This window comes from Carlito syrichta, unplaced genomic scaffold (assembly GCF_000164805.1).
Source record: "Carlito syrichta isolate Samal-C Ts95f unplaced genomic scaffold, Tarsius_syrichta-2.0.1 Scaffold311842, whole genome shotgun sequence".
NCBI classification, from domain to species: Eukaryota; Metazoa; Chordata; class Mammalia; order Primates; family Tarsiidae; genus Carlito; species Carlito syrichta.
In genome coordinates this window covers 79,360-102,435 of record NW_007255938.1, presented here as the reverse complement: position 1 = coordinate 102,435, position 23,076 = coordinate 79,360, and the positions used below count along the sequence as shown (strand labels likewise).

At 37.3% G+C, this 23,076-nt stretch overlaps 1 protein-coding gene across 8 annotated transcripts in view; it reads left to right on the top strand.

The window, feature by feature from the left end:
• INTS6L (integrator complex subunit 6 like) overlaps positions 1–19,730 on the top strand; it is a 60,435-nt gene extending 40,705 nt beyond the window's left edge. For 3 of the 8 annotated variants that reach the window (XR_002482600.1, XM_021718119.1, XM_021718117.1), the window contains 8 exons: positions 6,873–6,967; positions 10,285–10,503; positions 11,433–11,556; positions 12,574–12,716; positions 14,356–14,458; positions 17,072–17,446; positions 18,280–18,373; positions 18,742–19,730. Coding sequence is in view for 7 of the 8 variants with exons in the window: in XM_021718119.1 (XP_021573794.1) it covers positions 6,873–6,967; positions 10,285–10,503; positions 11,433–11,556; positions 12,574–12,716; positions 14,356–14,458; positions 17,072–17,446; positions 18,280–18,373; positions 18,742–18,850 (1,262 nt within the window). In the remaining variant the exon portion in view is untranslated. Of the gene's footprint in view, positions 1–6,872; positions 6,968–7,991; positions 8,103–10,284; positions 10,504–11,432; positions 11,557–12,573; positions 12,717–14,355; positions 14,591–17,071; positions 17,447–18,279; positions 18,374–18,741 lie in introns of all 8 variants that reach the window. The other 5 variants (XM_021718115.1, XM_008069169.2, XM_021718118.1 and 2 more) reach the window with 5 other exon arrangements.
• The last annotated feature ends 3,346 nt before the right edge of the window (positions 19,731–23,076 follow it).

The following is a 23,076-nucleotide window of genomic DNA, read 5'->3' as shown; positions in this document are numbered from 1 at the left end:
TTGATGTATACAAAGTCTTTAGTGATGTCACCTATATCATTCCTGGTATTGATAATATAGGCCTTATATCTTCTTTTTTTTTTTTTTTTGTCAGCCTTGCTAGAGGTTTATCATTTTTATTAATCTTGCCAAAGAACTGGCTCTTTGCTTCATTAATTTTATCAGTTGCTTTCTTTTTTCAATTTCATTGACTTCTTCATTTCATTTCTTCTCTTAGCTGTAGGTTTGTTTTGTTTTTCTTTTTTTGATTCTTAGGATAGAATCTTAGATTATTGGTTTGAGACTTTTCCTCTTTTCTAGTCTAACTACTTAGTGCCATAAATTTCTCTAGCACTAATTTAGCTGTTTCCTACAGATTTTAATATGTTGTATTTCATTTTCATTCACTTTAATATATATTTCATGACTCCTGAGACTTGTTTTGACCCACAGATTACTTAGAAGTATATTGTTTATATAATTTACCTATTTTCTTTCTGTTATTAGTTTCTAGGTTAAATTCCAATGTGGACAGAGGACACATTTTGTGTGTGATATCTATTCTCATAAATATTTGGACATTTGTTTTATGGAAAAGGACATTTTCTATCTTGGTATATGTTCCCTCTCAGTGCTTGAGAATGTATGGTCTCCTGTTGCTGGAAGGGGTATTCTACAATATCGTTAAATTGTTTCTGTTGATTGATGGTGTTGTTTAGTTTTGCTATATCCTTGTTGATTTCTTTGTGTATTTGTTCTATTTGTTGTTGAGAGAGGGTTGTTGAAGTCTCCAACTGTAATAGTGGGTTTGTCTATCTCTTTTTCAGTTCCATCAATTTTTGCTTCACATATTTTGCAGCTTTGTTACTTGGTTCATACACATTTGGGATCACTGTGTATTCTTCCTGGATTAATCATTATGTAATGTATATTTACTAATTTTCTTTGCTCTTAAGTCTGCCTTCTCTGATATTAATATATCTACTCTTGCTTTCTTTGATGTTTGCATGCTATATCTTTTCTCATCATTTTACTTTTAACTTGTCCTTAGCTATTAAGTTTGAGTTTTTTGTAGACAACACATTTTGGGATCATATTTTTTTAATCCCCTCTGCCAATCTTGGTTTCTGAATTGGTGTATTTAGATGTCTACATCTACAATGTGGTTATTGTTGTTAGGGTTTAAGTCTGCTATTTTACATTTTTGTTTTTTTCTTCATTCTCTCTGTTTTATTTTCTCTGTTTTCATTATTCTGGTATTTTTGGGGATACTTGAACATGTTTTAGGGTACCATCTTTATTTATCTGTAGTATTTTTGAGTATATCTGTTTGGATACATTTTTTAAGTGATTACTCTAAGGTATTATAGACACATAATTTATCACAGTCTATTCAGTGTCATTATTCTATTAATTTGAGTGAAATATAGAAACATTATCTCTTTATATCTTTTTGCCTTCCTCCATTTATAATACAATTATCTGAACTGTAGAATATATATTTTGACACACATGTGGGAGTGATATAACTTTTGTTTCAGGTATCAGACATAATTTAGAAACCTCAAGAGAAGGAAAGTCTATTTTACTAACCCATATTTTGGCTTACCCTGTTATTCCTTCCTGATATTCAAAGGTTTGTTCTTTTATTGTTTCGCTTCTGTTTAAAGAACTTCCTTTAACTTTTTTTTTTTTTAAGGGTAAGTCTGCTGGTGAGGAATTCTGTTAGTATTGAATGTCTTGATTTCCCCTTCATTCTTGAAATATTTTTTTCTAGGTGTTGATTCTGGGTTTACAATTCTTTTATTTCAGCACTTTAAAAATGATGTATTACTTCCTTCTGTTTTCTTTGGTTTCTAATAAGAAACCCACCTTCATTCTAATTGGATTTTCTTTTTTTTTTTTTCTATAGGAAAGGTTTTTTTTTTCTCTGCTTTCAAGATTTATTTCTATCTTTGCTTTCCAGAAGTTTAATTATAATGTGTTGTAGCATGCATTTATCTAGGTTTATACTGTTTGGGGTTCACTCAGCTTCTTGAATTTGTAAGTTTATGTCTCCTTTCAAATTTGGGGCATTTTCAGCCATTATTACTTTGAGTACTTTTTCAGCCCCACCTTCTTTCTCTTGTCCTTACAGTATTCCAATTACATAATTGTTAGGTCTGCTTTTATAGTCTCACAGGTTCTTGAGGCTTTGTTCTTTTTTTTTTTTTTTTCCAATCTGTTCTTCTCTATTATTCAGATTAGGTAATTTCCATTGTTCAGTTTTCCAGGTCACTGATTATTTCCTCTATCCCCTACATTTTGCTGTTGAGCACATCCACTGAGCTTTTATTTTGGTTATTATGTTTTTTAGTTCTAAAATGCCCACCTGATTCTTCTTTGTATCTTCTACTTCGTTTTTATTATTTTGCTGAGCCTTTCTATTTTTTCATTTGTTTCACTCCTGTTTATAATTGCCTATTAAAACCTGTTCTGTGATGGCTATTTTACACTTTTATTGGATTTTTCTAATATCTCTTATCTCACTGTTGGCATCTTTTGATTGTCTTTTTAGATTAATTTTGAGGTTTTCCTGGTTGCTGGTGTTATGAGTGATTTTCCCTGTACATTTTCAATATTATGTTATAAGTCTCTGGATCTTATTTAAACTTTCTGTTTTAGCTTACTTTCTCTCACACCTCTCTGGCAGAAATTGGGAGGTGCTGCCTTATTAGTACCTTGTGGAGGTAGAAGTCCAGGTTCCCCACTTGGCCTTCATTGACACCCAAAGGGAGGAGCTCCTTGTTACTGCTGCATGTAGGTGGGAGCTCTGGATCCTCACTAGAATGATACCTCCCTGGCTGGAAGAGGTAGGAATGTTTTATTATTCCTCCCCACTTACTCTCCACTGACACCATGTGGGTGGAGGTGGCCTCATTACCTTTGAGTAGTGGTGAAAGTCTTATAGAAATATTATGAGCTGAACTCTAGGGTCCTACCTCTGGTCTAAATCCAGCCTGCCTTCCAAATTATTATATGAAAATGTCCCTAATTAGAGTAACTGTTCTTCCACCAAAAATTGAGATGTATAGCATTTTACAATTGCAAGACCCACCCTCTAATCCTGACCTTTGCTTTTCTTACAGGTACTGTAGGTCAGATGTGGGCATGACATAATGGTTAAGAGGAAGCAGTACAGTATGATTAAACTTCTTCCTTTGTTTAAAACCTTCTGTGCCCGAGTTGCCACATGTTGACCATCCTCAGACTACCCTGTGCTATGCCAAGTCAAATCTTGACACTGTTTTCCTGGTCACCTTTTAGTCTGTATCACTCTTTTCCTCAAATGTCAGTCTCTTCTCTGACATATCTTCTGTTACCAGTGAGACATATGTGGCATCTGTCCCTGGCCCACATTAGCCTACAACACTGAGCCCCCAGCCCTGCCAAGAGCATGGTGGCCTAAATGATTCCAGTTGCCCAACATACTTCTGGGTGTTGCAAGGGTGACTTCAAACCAAGCAGAATGTCTTAGCCCACTCCTACCATGCTGTTCCTTTTCTCTCCACAGTCTAGTTAGTGGTATCACTATCTCTCTGTAAACATCTTAAACCAGAAACCCTGGAGGCATCTTTGACTCTTCCCCTTTTCCTAACCACATTTATCTACTTGAGGGCCATCCCAGTATTGACTCAGTTTCCATTCTTCCCCTTGCTTCAAATATCCATCTCTAGGTTTTTCTATAACCTGTGTCTTCTGTGGAGCATTGGGTTTTTCACACCCTTTGAGGCTGGAGATTTTTGAACCCCTGAATCTCAAACTTTGATTTCCTGTTGAGGTTCTGAAACTCAACATTTCCATCATTACTTCATTATCTGGGTAGTGTAACATCTATAGTGGTTAAGAATTTGAGCTCAAGGGCATAACTTCCCAGGTATAAATCTGGTAACTTGCTAGCTTCATGGCCCTAGACAAGATAGTTAACTTCTCTGTGCCTCAGTTTCTTTATCTGCAAAATAGGAATAATGATAATACGTAAGTAAAAAAGATTTAATTGGAATTAAATTAGTTAATATAGTTAAATTGTATAGAAGTTGCTGGCCAATAGTAAGTGCTCAATAAATGCTGTTATTATAGTTGTTGTCATTATTTACACTATCTTAGTAGCTCTCAAAGTCACTGACATACCATACTAAGGATATATTATAAGGTTGTTGTATAGTTTTGCAGTTTTAGTAGGCACAAACAGTTAGTAAAAAGGCAAGTTAAATCACACACACTTCATATTGCCCAGAAATGTCACCATATTACTGCATAGTACAATAATTGTTCATAATGGTGACCCCAGTTTTCTATTTATTAATACAAGAATTCCATGAAATGGCATTAACAAAAGTTGTATTGCTTATGCATTTAAACTTACCTGAAAGTATAAAACATCTTACATTCTGGAATAGGTAAGTGAGGCTTTATTGTGTTGTTGAGCCACCTGAAGAATCATATCAAGAGGGAAGTCACCAGATTGCCATAGTTGGCAAAAGATTCTCTCATAGCTAGGAAATTATTTTTTCTATGGAGGGCAAATAACTGCAGAAATTAGAGCATTTATAACAACTTTCCTTTTTTCTTTTCTTAAAATACCATATTTAATTCACCTTTTGTTTTAAAATTAAGAACTGAGGACTTATGTAAAAATAAAAACTGACTCCCTAGTAAGACCAGTTATGATCAGGAGGAAGAAAAGAGAAGTGTGAAAATAGAGAGTAGAAGCAAGATAATTTGATGTGTATCAGTCACCATGTATCCCATGCTTTACAGCTTACAGTGAATTGTTTCTTTGTTTTTTATTTTATGCAGTGTTTTCACATAAACATAATCTAGTCCCTCAGAATAGTCCTGTGCTAAGGCAGTTATCATTTAACCCATCTTATAAATGAAATGGAGGCTCTAAAGGTGATTTCTCCAAACTCACTCGGCTAAGGATATGACTGAGCTTGGACTCAAACCCAGATCGTCTCTATATATGAAGAGGGAAATATGGAGAAAAGAACTAGAAGAGAAAATATCAGTGGTTTTTGAGGTGTTGGCAATATCATTTTGCTCTGATTATACACTGTCATCTTCTCTTTTTTCAAATGTTGATCAGCTAATTGTTTATGACCCCTTAACTGTGCCACCCTGTAGACTCCATGTGAATGGACATCCAATGCCATGGAAATCATTTTCTGAGTTATAGAGGTAGTGACTAAAGCAATGTCACCCTAAGAGCTTTCTACTCTTATGGACTGTGGAAGATTTCCTTTCTTCTTCTGATACCCATTTTTAAAAATAGCAAGAAATAGACTAAACCAGCTCCTGAGTGGCATCATTTCACTTGGCATTGTTAAACATATACAGAGTATTATTGACTCTGATTATCTAATTGATTTATATCTAAAAGTCTCTCCAGTTATTTACATTTGTCAGTTAGTTTCTAAAATCTGCCTAATTCCCTACAGACTTCACATTGTATAACAGAATATTTCCATAGTCTCTCATTTCTCTCTGTCAGGATATGAATGGTCTTTTTTTTTTTTTTAAGACAAGGTCTCACTCTGTCACTCAGACTGGAGTGCAGTGGCACAATCCTGGCTCACCACAGCCTCATCTTCCTGGGCTCAAGTGATCCTTCTTCCTCAGCCTCCTGACTAGCTGGGACTACTACAGGCACATGCCACCATGCCTGGCTAATTTGTATATTTTTTGTAGAGATGAGGTCTCACTATGTTGCCCAGGCTGGTCTTGAACTTCTGGACTAAAATGATACTCCCGCCTTAGCTTCCCAAAGTGCTGGGTTTATAGGCGTGAGCCAACATGCTCCCTGGTCAATATGAATGGTCCTTAAAAGACCTGCTTGCTGCAATAAGCCAGACATCTTTTCAGATCTTTAACAAAAGGCCTATAGTTTATGACTTTGTAAATTCATTTAAATTTGTTTAAGCAGGGAAAATAATTTATTTTAGCAGTAAAAGGAAGGAAATATGTAGTTGCTTTTCTTAACTAAAGTAATTCAGAATTTCAAAGAATAGCCCTATTGTAGCAAAATTATGCATGCAGCATGGGGATGGTTTTGTCTCTGGAAGTAAAGCATTTTTTCTAGTAAGAACAAAAGAAGCCTGAAGAAACAAAACATGTTTTGAATGTGTAATATCTTTGGTAGTTATAGTATGTGTGTCAGGTTCATGTTGATGTCTGGGGATACCAATTTTGAGTTATTGTATTAGAAAAAATATTTTTCTCACACATGGAAGGAAATAATGTAAAGGGATGTAAAGGGAATTTTCATATAGTATATATAAGATGATTACAGTTAAATGTGAAAAGATAGGAAATCTTTGCTTATTTGAGGTAAATATTTTTAGTTGATATTAATGTACGTGGTATTCAAGAGACATGTTTAGTTGTGCAAAATTTTAAACTTCAACCTAACATCTCCACTTGCGTCTACTAGTGCTTTTATTATTACTCAATTTTTAACTGATATTTGAGCGACCCAAAGTTTGGCTCAAAATGCTTGATCACAGAAATCAAAGAAATGAAAAGGAGGACTGTGGCTAACCAAAGCATGAGCAGATTAAGAAGAATCCAAAGAATAATTTAGAGCTTGCTCATCATTGCCTAGAAAATTAGAGGCTTAGCTTTTGTCCTCATACAATTTGTAAAGTCTCTTACCTTGACCTTTCAACAAAAAGTATAACACCTTCTATGTTTAAATGAAAGATACATTATTCCATCAACCAGTGACCATGAATTCCCACTTATGTGAAAATTACTATGGTAGTTATCAATATGTATGAGATTGAGAAAATATTTCAAGTATATCACAGTCAGGGCTGAAATGATATAATATTTTATTTATTTTTCTATTACAGATGACTTGTTTAAAGTTCACAAGCTTAAGCCAAATCTGAAGTGGCGACAGGCTTTTGACAGCTACGTAAAAACACTGCCTCCTTACTACTTATTAGTATGTATTTGTGTGTGTATATGTATTAACTGTATCAATGATGATTCTTGTCACAAGAAATGTCAGTGAATCAAAAGCTTTGCCCTTGCATAAAGATAGTTATCTTTTTATTTTATACATAACTGTGTCATCACTGTCTTTTCAAACCATATGTAAGAGTTTGGAGAAGTCATGGTGGCACAAAAAAGAACTGGGGCTTTTTTTTTCTGTTTTATTTCCTTTAACTGCCATGGTTATTTTTGTAAAATGCATCTATGTTTCTCTTATTAAAATTAGCTTTATAAAATTGTAATTTTGGAATGTAAGAATAAATAGTCTGGATTCATGCTGCATCAACTCCATTTTTTAAAGCCAGAAATTCTCAATATGGGGTTTCCTTCTGGGGGAAAAAAATCTGAAGATATTATAGTTGCTTATTGCCTGTTAAATGTTTCCTAAACACAGCATGAAGTGGGGGCACTGGTGGTCGGTGGGTGGGGTCTAAAAAGAGTGAAAAATTACTTGGCCTCATTTTGGTTTTTATAATGTGAGAAAAACCATTTATGATGATTTTGAACTGGTAATATACTCTAAATCAATATTATCAAAACCATGTCAGAGGTTGATGTGTTAAACTTTAAGCCAAGTTTCTAGAGGTGAAAAGGCAGAGTCTTAAATGGCACCATTGGTGTCACTGGGAGAAGAAATTGGGGTGTGTTATGTTTTACCATGGCAGGAATAGGGTATGCAATAAAATGCAATGTGAAATGATTTTATGATTTGGGAAATAAGACTGAAAGCAATTTACCTGTTTGAATTTGCTGTTACTTGCTCTTCTTATCCCACTCTCTTCTGATTTTTTTTACTTTCTGCTCCTTACTTCTCTGCTATTTTCATTGCCACTTTTTAATGTTCCATGTTTGGTTTTATGTGCAGCACCTTGACTTCTAAGAAATGAATCATGTCCCTTTGCCCCTTATAACTGAACTTTGAGTATTTTAAGATTTATTCTATTCTTACTGTTGTGTATTTTGTTTCCTTATAGCCATTAAAGAAAGCACTAAGGATGATGGGAGCTCCAAATCTGATATCAGATAATTTAGATTGTGGACTTAGTTACAGTGTTATCTCTTACCTTAAAAAACTCAGCCAACAGGTAGTATTGGTAAAAACAAACAAACAAAAATCCTTTGCCCTCAGAAGTGCATTTCCTTATTCTTTAGTGTAATTGTAATTTTTCAAAATAAATGTGTATATTTCTCTACACTTTATGGATTAGTAATAATGTTATTCTCTATGGCTTCTAGCTTTACCATTAAACTGCAGTTAAGGGTCTGTCAGTATCATCTGATGCTGTGCCATTTCTTCTCTTGCCAGTTTGTCCTACCCACAAGCTGGTTGATATTTTGTGGCCTAAGAGGGGCAGAGGCTTAGTAGAATTCTCTCATGGGTCACATTTTGTCTACCATCAATCTAGTTTCTTCTCAAATCACTTTGGGCTAGAACATTGCCCCCTTTTTAGGTCAGCACACTGAGGCACGGTGTGATTCAATGCTACACTCACATGCTAGCCCTTGGATAAGTAGCCATATGCTTTTCCCTGGAGAGTGGGTAGATGAGTCCAGTGTTCTTCAACCTGGAGGGTGATAGGCCCCGAGGGGACCTGAAGAGTGGAGTTCAGCCTCCTCTCTTCTCACCCTCCATCTGTTCCTCATTCACCATTATTCACCTTGTCCCTTGCCTGGCCCTCTCTATTAGTACCTCATCCTCCACTCACCCCTCCTTATCATACTTCTCGCCTCTACCTAGCCCGTTCTTGTAGTTGGAAATGTTTAAGAACTACTGAGTTAGAGCTTTACTGCCATATGAATGTGTTATGTTATATGAAAAATGAATGCAGTGATTTTACTATCTTATGCACAAATGTATTCCCAGGTAGGGAACAGTAGCTGCAGTGGTGATAATCCTTCAAGTTGGATGTGTTTGGAAGTCTGGTCTTTAGAAAATGGAGAGTAGTAAACAAAGTGTCAGATTTCACCAAATGACTAAAGGGACTCCCCAGTTGAGATGCTGACACACCTTGCTAGGAACTGGCAAAAACTTAAGTATAGTCTGGAGCTTACCAGCTCCCACCAGTTTAGTGTGCTCATAAAGGCCAAAGAAAGTAAAGGCAAACACAGATTTCTGATCTACCAAGTGCCCCTCCTGCCCCATTTCCTCTCTGCTAATAGATTTTTTGTTGTTGTTGTAAATGTTTTGGTTTGGTTATTTATTTATTTTTCTATCTATTGATGTATTGATTTATTTTTTTAACTTGATGTTTACTTTAGGCCTTTAAGGCTGTGTCAGCGGGGTACAGCCGCAAGAAAGAATAGTGAACAGAGTTGAAACTAATGAAAGTTCTGGAAACTTCTGGGGGCACACTGCTTGTATAGTTTTATAAATGGGCTTTCAAGATCATTTAAGGAACAGATCCTTCATTGGCTCTTATCTCATATTTCATATCTTAAGAACTTTTAAAAATATAATAAATATAGACTTAATTACAATAATCAGGGAAAACTAGTAAATTTTGACCAAACCACAGAAATCCAAAATTTGGGCTTGCCAAACATTGGTGGAATTCCATCTTTCAGAGAAAAAGAAAAGATCATTACTAATTTACAATAGCTCTCATTACTAGTTTAATTACTAATTTAATAACTGCCACCAGTGTTTGCTAAATCATCTCAGATGTATGTAAAATACAAAATATGCCAAATATATATTGCTATAATAAACTCAAGCCTTAATCAACATGGTATAATAGTATCTGTTAAGAGAATTCTTATAAATTATTTACTTGATAATATCTGTTAAATTAAGCATTACCTTCTAAGGCTTTTTTGGGTAGTCCAACATTAGAAATAAACAGTTTAATTTTTTTCAGACATTATCTATGTGCTATGAATTTTAGGTCTAGTTTACATATATAAATATAGAGTCTTAAACCTTTATGTCTGGGGCTGAAATAAATATGTCTACTTAGACTAGATTTTATAGTAACAATATGTGTTTTTAAATGTATATGAATGAAATGCTTATCTATGATTTTTATTCTCCATGATTCAATTATAATTTTGACACTAGATGACTAAAACTGTGCTGTCTTTCCAGCCCCCTCTCTGTTTGCTGTGGTAGTACAGAGAAGCACAGGAAAATGTTTAATTATTTGTTTTTCTGTGATTTGCCATTGAAAATTGCTCTGTGGGGTTCTTAAAGTATTATCTTTCTTAAATAGTAAAAGTGACATTGATAATGTAGATATTTTCATAACATAGTATGTACTTTCATTTTAGACCAAACTAGAGTCAGAACGAATATTAGCATCAGTGGGGAAGAGACCTCCCCAGGAAATTGGAATCAAAGTGAAAAATCATTCTGGAGGTGGCATGTCCTTGACTCACAATAAAAATTTTAGAAAACTGTTGAAAGAAATCACAGGGGAAACTGCACCAAGACTAACAGAATTGAATACCAAAGAATTTGCTGGCTTCCAAGTAGGGCTCTTAAACAAGGTAAACTGTGACATAATTTATATTTGCTTGAACTTGTCTAATACATTTATGTCTTTCATATTCCTTTAGTTTTGAAATAATGATAATCCTATTTTGGAGTTAGTCGTTATTAATGGACCAATTTAGAAATTGTTCTGCAATCAGTTAGTAGTTATTAATGGACCAGTTTAGAATGTTCATATTGCAGACACCAATATGAAATTAAATGTACAAAATATATTTTGGGGGTAATGCCTGTGAAAAATAAAGGGAAGGGAGCTGGAATAGAGAGAAACTTCAGGCCGCAAAGCTGAGGTAGCACACCTGTGAGAGGCGGGGACAAGGAAAGAGGACTGGATGTGAAGAGCCTCAGACGCTAGTGTAGCTTGGAGAAAGTCTTGACAGCCCAATAGGGACTTCTGGCACCAAAACTTTTCTTGGAGGAGGGCCATGCAGGGCAGAGCTAGCCAAACCCGCACACTCCTACCATTCTCGGCAACTGGCTGTGGGCAGCCTGGGAGGAGCATGGTCTCAGCTCAGTGCTGCAGCAAAACCCTAAGGCACTGCAGCCAGAGGCTCTCCACTACCTGCACTTTTTGTGATATCAGCCATCACTCTCCTGAAGGGAGACCCCAGCAGCTCACTTCCATGGCTGCCAGAGGAGTAAATCTAGATTACAAGCAGTGGTCCTGCAAGGTGGCCACAGGTACAAATCTCAGGATTTGGCGTTTTAAAGGATATACTTGAAAAGAGGTATTCCCAGTGGCTTTAATATCCTGTGGTTGTGCAAGAATTCAGAATAGGAATGGAAATTTTCACTTGAAAGGTTCTGCTGTAGTTAATTGTATTGAATATAGCGCTCCTCAGTAAGATTTTAAGAGGCTTGAGTGTTACATTTCTATATTAAAAGGCTCAGGAGTAACTGAAATTATTTGTTTCATTTCAAATAGGATTTAAAACCTCAGACATATAGAAATGCGTATGATATTCCACGTAGAGGTCTTCTAGACCAGTTGACCAGAATGAGATCCAATCTGCTGAAAACGCACAAGTTTATTGTTGGACAAGATGAAGGTAAATGAGCAATGAAGTACTTTTGTTAATTAGGAAAACAGCAGATGTGACTTACACAAAGGTGTTTATTGCATGTTGAGTAGGTTATTTTGCAGTACATTAATGGTTGAATGTCTGTTTTCACTGAACCCGTACATCCACCCAGGCATAGTTCATTCTTCTCAAGTATAAGGACAAGTGTGTGTTAATTAGCATATGTACCACACTTATTGTGCTTTAACTTTTGTAGGCTTCATACATGCCCAGTAGATACTGTTTTTATGCCCACTATATAGGAATGGGAACTGAGAGTGAGCGTTTTAGTAGTTTGTCCAGATTTAGCCAGTTGGAAAGTGGCAGAACTAGGTCTGTCAGATTTCTCAACCTGCACACTTGACCACTATACTACTCAGCCTACTTTGGTGAATTCAGTACAAAATACTTAATTTATATGAGAGTAACGAACCTGATAGTGTTCAGGATAATTGTGACTGATGAAAGTAATTTCTTTATACTCCATCTTGTTAATTTTAAACAGGGTCACCTGCCCACTAAAATGAGCAAATCTTATCCTGACCAACCCCTAAAATTATACACAAAGTTTTGTGTATGAGGGGGCTTTTTAAGAAAGAGAACCTAAAGATTGAATCAAATTCTCAGAGGTTAAGGCCCACTAGCCAAGATTCTCTAAATGGTAAGAGAATGTCAAAGAGCCTAACCTCTCTGAAATGCAGAAGATATATGGTGCTGGGGTGGTAATATAAGGGAGGTCAGCCCTTCTCAAACCTATTTTGATGGTTAAGGGAGTTTGTTCAGGTCCTAGAGATGTGAGCCTGCAGGCAGTAGTAATGGCAGACTAAGTAATGACTGCGATGAAGAGAGATGATTCTAGGTACTAAGATGCTGGATTGGAGATTTTAGACTTTATTGGATGCTAAGATACAGATTACTAAACCAGAGTATGATCATGCCCTCTCAAAAGGACCATACACTTCAGCTGTATAGCATCAATTTCTTTTCCTTCTGGCGATGCTGTAGATTCCCTTCATAGTGTTCCAGTCGCACAAATGGGTAACTATCAGGAATATCTGAAGACATTGGCTTCTCCATTACGAGAGATTGATCCAGATCAACCAAAAAGACTGCATACTTTTGGCAATCCATTTAAACAAGATAAGAAGGTAGGAGCCCTATTTCTATGTCTTCCTAAATTATGATATTCTTGCTATAATTCTTTTCTTTCTGGCAAGATAACTACAAACCAGAGGTTCTCCATTTGTTTATTTAAAAAGGTAACATATGACATCAGGGCTCTTCATGGATTGAAAATGGGAACCTCCTGATGCTAGAGTGCATTGGCTGAATAAATTCATAGCTGCCATTTATTGAGTACCTGGTAGGAGCTGGTGTTTTAAATGATCTCATTTAATGCTCACAACTATTCTGTAAGGCAAACTCTAATGTCAGCTCTTTAAAAAGAAGAAGTCAAAGTTCACAGTGGTCAAATGCCTTACTCTGTGTCATAGCTAATAACAGCCAGGATTTGAATCTACGCCTTTCTTGCTCCAGAGTCTATATTCATTTCCTCTGCCACATACTTGTTTCTTTAATACTGAGATCAGCATTTATTTCCTCTATTTCTGTGCTTCAGATCTTTAACGCTTGATCTGGAAAACAATGAGTGTGCCCCTTGAAATATGAAGTACTGGCAGCGTTGTTTTATTTGAGTTATCCTATTAGAGATCTAAATGTGGGGTGTGTGTGAGAGAGAGAGAGAGACAGAGAAAGAGGAGAAAGAGAAGGGGGGGAGATACTGACTTGACCTTTTAACCATGAAAACAAATAGGATCATACCTGCACTCACAGAGGAAACCACTAACTTTAAGGCTCATACCATACAATACAGTAATATCTTCAGTAACAAGACATAACTCAGAGATATTCTACCTCACCTCAGTCCCTACTTACTGAGTTTAATCTTTTTGTACCTTGATTTCCTCATTTGTAGCACTGGGGATAATAATTACACCTAACTGATATAACTCTACATAATATTAAGTGATTTAGTACATGTTCACTGTTTAGAACATTGCTGGTCATGTAGTAAATGCTCAGTGAAAATGTTTTCCTTTTTCTGTACTGTTTATAAGTAAAAAATCCTTTGGAAAAATCATTTATCATGATTTTCTTCAAATAATGGGAGCACATATTCTTGGGTTATCCTTGGATGAGAACAGCTTTTAGCTAACCTTCTGTACTGCTGGCTGTCATCTGTTATCTCTTCCTACAAGAGTGAAAAGCCACCTTATGCCTTGCCTAGCACCAAGGTGGACATATATGAATCCCTATGAGATTGCAGTTGGGGAGAATTACAATTTCCATCTACCTGCCTTTCGCCATCTACATGTAGCATTCTGTATAGTGATCATCTATGTTTCTTAATGAGTTTAAAGCACAAAAGCACCCAAAAAAGGAGATCATTTTCCCTACCAAAGTTTGAAGTAAAATTGTTTGTACTTCTCCCATTTTGGTTGATTGGAGCTGGTTATTTCTAAGCTTTCTGGTTAATTATTGTATGTTTGGCCTTGGACAACACCTTGTATATTAGTCTCCTCCTTGTTCCATATAGATTGGATTAAAATTGAGTTGTATTTTCTAAGAACAAAATTGGTGTGAGGATGGTAAATCTTTGGTTCATGATTAAGACTTATGTTAGTGATGTCATGCATGAGTGATTGTATATGCATATTAAGAGGGCTTACAGTTTTGTGATAGTCAAATTTTGGTGTTTAATGCAATATGTTCATTGATGTTTTTTAGGGAATGATGATTGATGAAGCAGATGAGTTTGTATCAGGGCCACAAAACAAAGTGAAACGTCCAGGAGAACCCAACAGTCCTATGTCATCTAAGAGAAGGCGGAGTATGTCCCTGATGTTGAGGAAACCACAAACACCACCTACTGTAACTAACCATGTGGGCGGAAAGGGACCACCCTCAGCCTTGTGGTTCCCATCTTATCCAAACCTCATAAAACCCACTCTTGTACATACAGGTATAGAGTAGTGGTTGTGATTTCCTTATGGCTCCTAGAGGACTAAGACGCTAAACAATTTTGTATTCCATTGTATTCCTTTCTTTTGTGTTCAGTTTTTGTTTATTAAGTAAACCATTACCAAATCATCTATGTGGTAGGTACAGTAAGCCCCATGGGAAACAGAAACCTGTTTCAAGGATCTCAATTTATATGATCTATAATTATATGGTAATTGATACATAGTAATTACAATAATTCATAATCACTTTGGAAATAAATAACACAGGAATTAATGGAGAGATGTGAACATGTTTACTCCAATCATTTGGAGTGGCTATAAGAGTGAGGAGGATAAAGCAGGTTTCTGAGGCAGAAGGAAACAAATGGACTCCACAAGGGGGTGAGTCTGTACTTACTGTCTGTGTTCTCACTTCCTACCCATGCTCTAATTCAGTGCAGTCTGGTATCTGCTTCTTTGACTCCACTGAAACAGTTCTCAGACACCAGAAGCTCCTAATTTTCTTTTTATTAGCAATTTTTAAAATCCTTTTTTCTGCTTTCTTCCTTTCTTTCTACCTCTAAATACTGTAGGACCCCAAAGCTCAATCCTGGGACCTCGTCTCTTTACTGCACTCTCTCCCTAGGTGATCCCATGCAGTCATGGGCTTTACATTCGATATATATTTCAGCAAATCCAATGTTGTTCCAATCTCTAAACTAAAACTCACTCCTCAACTCCAAACTCAAATTTAACCGAGAATGTGGCATCTCCACTTAGGTTTCTGTAGATATACAAAACTCAGTAGGTTTCATGAGTTTCACCTGAACTCTTGACCTTGCCCTTCTACAAAAACAGCTCTACTTCCAACCTTCCATATTATGGGAAGTGACACCACCTAGCGATGTGCCGGTAAAGCTTTAACACCAGTGAGGGTTAAGAAGAGTAGAGAAGCTTTGGATTGTAGTGTTTGCAGATTTCCTTAGTGTAAATAATGCTAGCATTATCAATGTCAAGCTATCAACCTAAAGCCACTGAACCAAAGTCAGGGAGAATGGGGCACAACTTGCTCTCATAAGCAGTCATGCACAGGCTTCTGCACATCCCTGGCACTGTTATTTATCCAGTGGTGCAAGTGAAAAACCTTAAGATTTATCATGATTTTTCTTTAATTCTCTCACTTTGATTTTTTAAGCAGGCCCGGGAAGCTTGATGTTCAATATAATCCCTGAATCCCACCATCTGTCATCCCTGCAGTGCATGCCACCATGATCCATCACTAGCTTCTTATCTGATCTGCATGTTTTTCATTATTGCCTCCGTCTAACCCGTACTCTCTAAAATCCTGCAGCCAAGTGACATATTGACACATAAATTACAACCTGCTGTGTCTCTCCTAAAAAATCCATCCTCAATTTTCTTAAGCACTCAGAACCGACCCTGAACTCCAAGTCTGGTTTACAAGGCCCTGCATAGCCTGGCCCCACCACCTTCTGCTCACATGGGTCCCATGAATCTCCTCCAGGTTCTTTCTGCTTCTATCCTTCAGCCCATGATGCCTGGCTCAGCCTCTCTCTGACCCCTGCCCTCACCCTCACTGTAGTTTGAAACTGTCCCTGTGCATCTGCAAAGGTGATTCTGCCTCCTACTCCAGGCTCTGACCAAGGACAGCTCCTCAGAAAGCCCTGTGCCAGCAGCGGTGACTCCAAGGCTCCCTCTGCTGCTCTCTCCCACAGGCCTGTGGGCTTCATCCCTGCTAAAATCCAAGGCTGCTTGTTTTCTTTGCTAACTGTACACTTACTGTCTGACTTCCCCATGAAAATGTGAGCTCCATGAGGGCCAGGGAAGTTTCTCTCTGTGCTGTTCACTGCTGATCCCCAGCTCCTGGCAAAGTGCCTGGCACAGAGGAGGAATAAATGAAATAGAGGTGTCAGACTTGGCGTAAAAAAATTTCTCTTTTCTGAGACAGAAAAGACAGATGAGGAGAATCATATACTAGAATGGATTTTGGTGATAAAGTGCATGGAGATTTTTCAGCCCTAATGGCTGCCTCTATTTTCTCAGAATATATTTGATGTAGAGAGGTAGCAAGTTGAAATGTACCCAAGTTCTCTGGTTTCAAGCTCAGAAAAGCATGTCTGCTTGTATGTGAATTTGAGAAATCATAACACCAAGGGAGACTTGCTGCTTTTCAACTTGTGAAGCATAACAAGCCTACACTAACCCATGGGTACTGTGGATTGGTGAATGTTTTGTTGTTGTTGTTTAGTTGTACTGCATTTAGTTTCTATGTGTTTTCATAGTATCATAAAGGGAAGAGAAGAAGGTGGTTTTGTCATAGTATCTTTCCTGAGCTCAATTGGAGGGGTCTCAGAACGCCCCCTGGTATATAATCCCACTTTATGAAATAATTTTCTAGAAACAGAAGAGCACAGGGATACACTTGTGGGGTTGACATAATACACTTACTTCACAGCTCAACTTCTTAATTTGGTTTCCAGATGCTACTGTCATTCTTGATGTCCATGAGGAGAAAATGGAAAATGGTCAAACTCCACCTGATTGCTTCCTGTCAAAATCTGTTTCTCCAGAGCTTATGAATATGGCAGGAGTTGGTATTTCATCCAACCCATTGGATTCTCTGTCTGACAACTTCACTAATATCAGCAAAAATGGGCTGCCTCACAAACCTGGTAGTAATGCACTCATAGGGGGATCCAAAGACTACAATCTCTCTGCAGATGACCGAAAAGACAGAGTAGCATCTACTTTGGAAACTATGCCAAATACATTGCAAATAACTCCTGCTATGGCACAAGGAATCAATGCTGATATAAAACATCAATTAATGAAGGAAGTTCGAAAGTTTGGCCGAAGTAAGTAGTAAAAGAATATCTATCAGTAATACAACAGCAATGCTACCTCTTGATACTGCATTTAGGGGCAGTATTGGGTTTTCACATAATTTAAAGCAATTCCTCTTGCTTTAACTAAAATGATATAATATATCTTTTTCTCCCCTCCCCCTTGTTGTAATGGTTTCTTTTTTCTGCTGTAGCACATTATCAAAAAATATGTAGCTTAAAATAACACAAATTTATTCTCTTATCATTCGGGAAGTCAAAATTCTGAAATTATTTGCAATGGACTAAAATAAAGGTGTTGGCAGGCCAGCATTCCTTCTGTAGGCTCTTGGGAGAATCTCTTTCCTTTTCTAGCTTCTAAAGGCCACCTCTATTTCTTGGCCAATGGCTCCTTCCTCCATTTTCAAGTCAGTATCATTAGCACTTTTTCTCCACTCTGACCTCTATGCCTGTCATTACATATTTTCTCTCTGACCTTAACTCTTCTGTTCCATCTTATAAGGATACTTGTGACTACAGTGGACCCACAAGCATAAACTTGGATAAGTTCCCATCTCAAAATCCTTAACTTAATTATATCTGCAAAGTCTCTTTCCCATCTAAGGTAACATATTCACAGGTTCCAGGGATTAAAATGTAGGCAACATTGGGCAGCCATTATTCAGCCTACCATATTTGGTTAGTGTTTCCTTAGTTGTTGTGTGCATATATATTGATTTGAGTGTTTAAAATACAAACTACATGTAATCTTCTGCTCATGAAGCATCATTACTGATGATGTACAATTGAATTTTATTTTCTATTCATATTTATAAAAATACTGACATTTAAAAAAATATCTACAGAGTATGAAAGAATTTTCATTTTGCTTGAAGAAGTGCAAGGACCTCTGGAGATGAAGAAACAGTTTGTTGAATTTACCATCAAAGAAGCTGCAAGGTGGGTATAAACAAAAATTCTTCAGTTTTTTGTTTTGAGCAACAGGGCTCAATGCAGAATAGAAGAATAGGTTCTGCCTTGCTTTTCTCAAACCTTGGTTTTCACTCACAGTTAATTAAGGCTGTCTCTAGAAGTACTTGGATTAATATTGTCTGAATTAAACTCATTCTCTAGGTTTGCTGTTGCCTAAGGTAGGTTTGGGCCCTCAATTGGCACTATTAGTATTTGCTAAACCATGTCTTTGCATGAGGACAAACTTCATATTCTTATGCAGATTGTAAGCTTCACTTTGTATCTCACATGGTGCCTTAAGGAGCATTACTACTTTAAAGTATCTTTTGGTTAATAAAATTTCTCTTTATTTACAGGTTTAAAAGACGAGTCTTAATTCAGTACCTTGAGAAAGTACTAGAAAAAATAGATTCATACCACCTTCTCAACAACATTAATCACATCAACAGCAGATCATCATGTTAATGCAAAGACCAATGAGAAAAAAATGACAAGTTTTCTGTGTTGTAGCATGGAGCAAGATATTGTTGAAGCCTCCTAGAATGTTTGAGACAAGGGAATTGCCTTCCAGATGCTAAGAAAAAAAAGCAGTGGAGCTTTTTAATTTTATTATTATCTGGCAGTAAAAGCTGGGCTTTTGCCTTAAGAATTTTTTGGAAGTATTAATTTTTTTGTGTTGTTTTTTCCTCATTTGAGGAAGGTGATGTTATTAATTCAGCAGGCTAAAGTCAGTAAACACTGTTGCCCCTACCACAGGTAATAAGTGTTCACTCACTTGAACTTTGCTATTCCAGGCATTTTCAGAGTGATTAGGGGCCATCCACAAGTGGAGCACTACTTGGTGCTCTCACTATGTCCTTTAGAAAGAATAGGTATACAGAATCAAAGTGGTAATCTTGTGTGTGCCGAACAAAATTTTTTACAATTCCTAGTTGTGCCTTTTAAACCATGCAATATTCAGGATAGTTTGAATCAAAGAGTAAGAAGCTGCTATTTGGGTAACTTATTTCTCTGTGGGAAGGGGCAGGGAGAGTCACCAAACAATCTACCTCCAACTCTCTTCTATTTTGTCTAGAGATAATACAAAGTGCACTTGAGGCTGCCCCGACCTCTGACATTTGTTCTTGCATGTGACGATAGAAAGTCTTCGGGTGGACTTATACATTCTGTGCTTTGAAAGCACTAAGAGACAAAACAATGTGTATATTTCCTTTAATGTTTATACAAAAGTTTATATGGAGCAGTATTGTTATGTTTGTATTAATTTGCAAAAATTTATGTGTACAAAGAGATTTTGACTTTGCATATATAAAATAAATCATTTTATTGATTGTTCACAAGTTCATTAATATGAGAGAAATTTCTAGTTATGTTTCTTGTGATTTGTTATTTCTTTTGGAAAAAATGTGCACACTATTAGACGAATTAAGATGTTAAGCCGGGCTCGGTGGCTCAGCCTGTAATCCCGCGCCTTTGGGAGGCTGAGGTGAGTGGATTACCTGAGCCCGCGGGTTCGAGACCCGCCTGGGCAACTTGGCGAGATCTCATCTCTACAATAAATCAAAAAATCAGCCGGACGTGGTAGTACGCGCCTGTAATTCCGGCTACTCGGAAGGCTGAGGCGGAAGGATCACTGGAGCCCAGCAGGTCGAGGCTGTGGTGGCCAGGAGCGGTCACTGCACTCCAGTCTGGGCAAAGGAGTGAGACTCCAACTCAAAAAATAAAAATAAAAAAGATATTAACATAAGAATTTAAACTTTAAAACATTACTCACAGTACGGAGTGATGTTAATGAAGATGGCAGAGGGAACTTTGAGGGCCAGTTTTTTCAATAGGCACTAAAGACACTGAAAAAGAGCCTATCAGAATTAAGTTTATTGGAACTCTAAAATATAGTCAAGGTTTACAGCAGCCAAATGAATTCTGAATCAGGAGAAAAGTCATTGAAACATGGTAGGAGAACTTTGTGGCATTTCTCAAACTCCCCTTGCCCCACTCCCATTTATGGCATGGCAGAGGTTTTAAAGATGGCACCCTACATTTCAAATATGGGTTCCTGCTTCTGGAGGAAGGAAAGTGAACTTTATTCTCAAGGAATTGTGTTTGTCTATTTGAATCTGTCTGGTTCCAGGGGCACTAGGGAATTGATTGCCTTTGTTTTGCCTAACTCCAAACTCTCTCAAAGTAGAGAATCAGCAAATGAACAAACTACTACTGCCCAGGGCAAACAATAGACATGCCAAAAGCCTGAGAGAAAAAGCTGGGGAGTAAGAGAAAAGGGGCTATAAATTTCTCCCATATATACCTGGGTATCTAGGAAATCGTGTGCATGCCCAAGGCAAGACTTACATTTAGAAAATACTTGAATAAACCATAAGATTTTACCCCTGGCTAATCTTTAGACTCAGAACATACAGGGTGTGAAGACTAAGGCAGAGTTGTAAACAGCTTGGTTAAACTACGAAGTTGGAGACCAGACTAGGCAACATAGCGAGACCTAGTCTCTACAAAATAAAAAACATTAGCTGGGTGTGGTGGCACATACCTGTAGTCCCAGTTGCTCAGGACCTGAGGTGGCAGGATCGCCTAAGCCCAGAAGGTCAAGGCTGCAGTGGCTGTGATCGTACTTCTGCCCTCCAGCCTAGGTGGCAGAGTGAGATTTTGACTCAAAAAAAAAAGAGTGAGACTATGAATAAAAATCTATAAGTAATAAAAAAGAATCAAATAGAAATTATGGAGTTGAAAAGTACAATAACTGAAATGGAAAATTCCCTGAAGTGGTTTAACAGCTGATTTGAGCAGACAAAAGAAAGAAAAATCAGTGAACTTGGAGACAGAATGATTGAAACTGTCCTGTCAGAGGAGCAGAAAGAAAATAAAATTAAGATGATTTAACACAGCCTAAAAGACTTACAGGACACCATTAGGCATAACAATATACTCACAATGGGATTTTCAGAAGAAGAGGATAAGGGGCATAAATAATATTTAGGTCAGATGCAGTGGTTTATACCTATAATCCCAGCAGTTTGGAAGCCCATGATGGGAGAATCATTTCAGGCCTGGAGATTGAGACCAGCTTGCCTGTGCAACAGAGCAAGACCCCATCTCTACAGAAAAAAAAATGGAGGGAGTGTGTTGGAATCTCCCTCTGTCGCCCAGGCTGGAGTGCAGTGGCACACTCACAGCCACTGCAGCTTCGATCTGCTGGGCTCAGGCGATCCTTCCACCTCAACCTTCCAAGTAGCTGGAACTACAGGCATGCACCACCATGCTTGGCTAATTTTTTGATTCATTGTAGAGACAAGGTCTTACCAAGTTGCCTAGGCTGGTCTCTAACCCTTGGGCTCAAGCAGTCCTCTCAACTCAGCCCCCCAAAGTGCTGAGATTACAGGCATGAGCCACCATGCCCAGCTAAAAAAATTTAAAAATTAACAGACACAGTGGTGAATGCCTGTAGTTCCAGCTACTCTGGAGGCTGGGGCAGAAAGTTCACTTGAGCCCAGGAAGTTGAGGCTGCAATGAGCTATGATTGTGCCACTGAACTCTAGCCTGAATGACAGAGCAAGACCCTGTTGAAATAAAAGAAAGAATGAAAGACAGAAAAAAAGAAAGAACCAAATTTAATAAGACACAAATCTACATATTCAACAAGCTCAAGTAATTGCAAGGGAGAGAAACTCAAAAGAATTCACACTGAGAGACATAAACATTATCAAAGATAAAGATAATCTTGAAAGCAATAAGTGACTCATCACATACAAGAGGTCCTTACTAAGATTAACAGCCAATTTCTCAACAAGCAAGGGAAGCCTGAAGGCAATGTAATGGCACGTTTAAAGTGCTAACAGAACAAAAAGAAACTGTCAACTAAGAATTATATATCTGGGCAAACTAAACTAACCTTCACAAATGAAGAAAAAATTAAGACATTCTCAGATAAATAAAACTTGAAGGAGTTTGTCACTAACAGAGATTTCCTGGAAGAAATGCAAAAGTTTCTTTCAGACTGAAATGAAAGGACACAAGACAATAAGCCTAAGCTTTAGGACGAAATAAAGAGCACTCATAAAGGCAACTAACTACATAGGACACCTTTAAGTTTTAGGTTAGGACTGAGGGGAGAGGATAATGTGTAGTCACCACTAAATGGTTACATAATTTCTGTTTGGGTGATGAAAATGTTTTGGAAATAGATAGTGATGGTGGTTGCATAACGTTGTGAATGTAATTAAAGCTATTGAATTGTACGCTTAAAACTGGTTAAAATAGCAAATTTATTATTACATATATGAAGGGACCCAGAAAACCAGAATTATTTTTTGAAAGGTGGGTCCCTTGTAGTACAGGCTTCCTCCACTAGGTACGTGTTCTAGGAACCCATTGGCATCAGTGTACCAGCTCGTGTTGTGACAGGCTGCATTTGGCCTCAGTAAATTTTTTGGAGATTCATTTGCCCATTTCATGATGGATAATTTATGAGCATACCTGCCCACACTGCACTAAGTGTTCAACAATTTTTAACCAAAAATGGCATGACCCCTGTGCCCCACCCTCCCTATTTACCTGATCTTGCCCTGAGCAACTTTTTTTGTTGTTTCCCTGTATGTAAAAAGTCTTCAAAGGGAAACGTTTTGCTGATGTCAAGAGGTGAAACAAAAAACAGCAGAAGCCCTAAAAGATATCAAAAC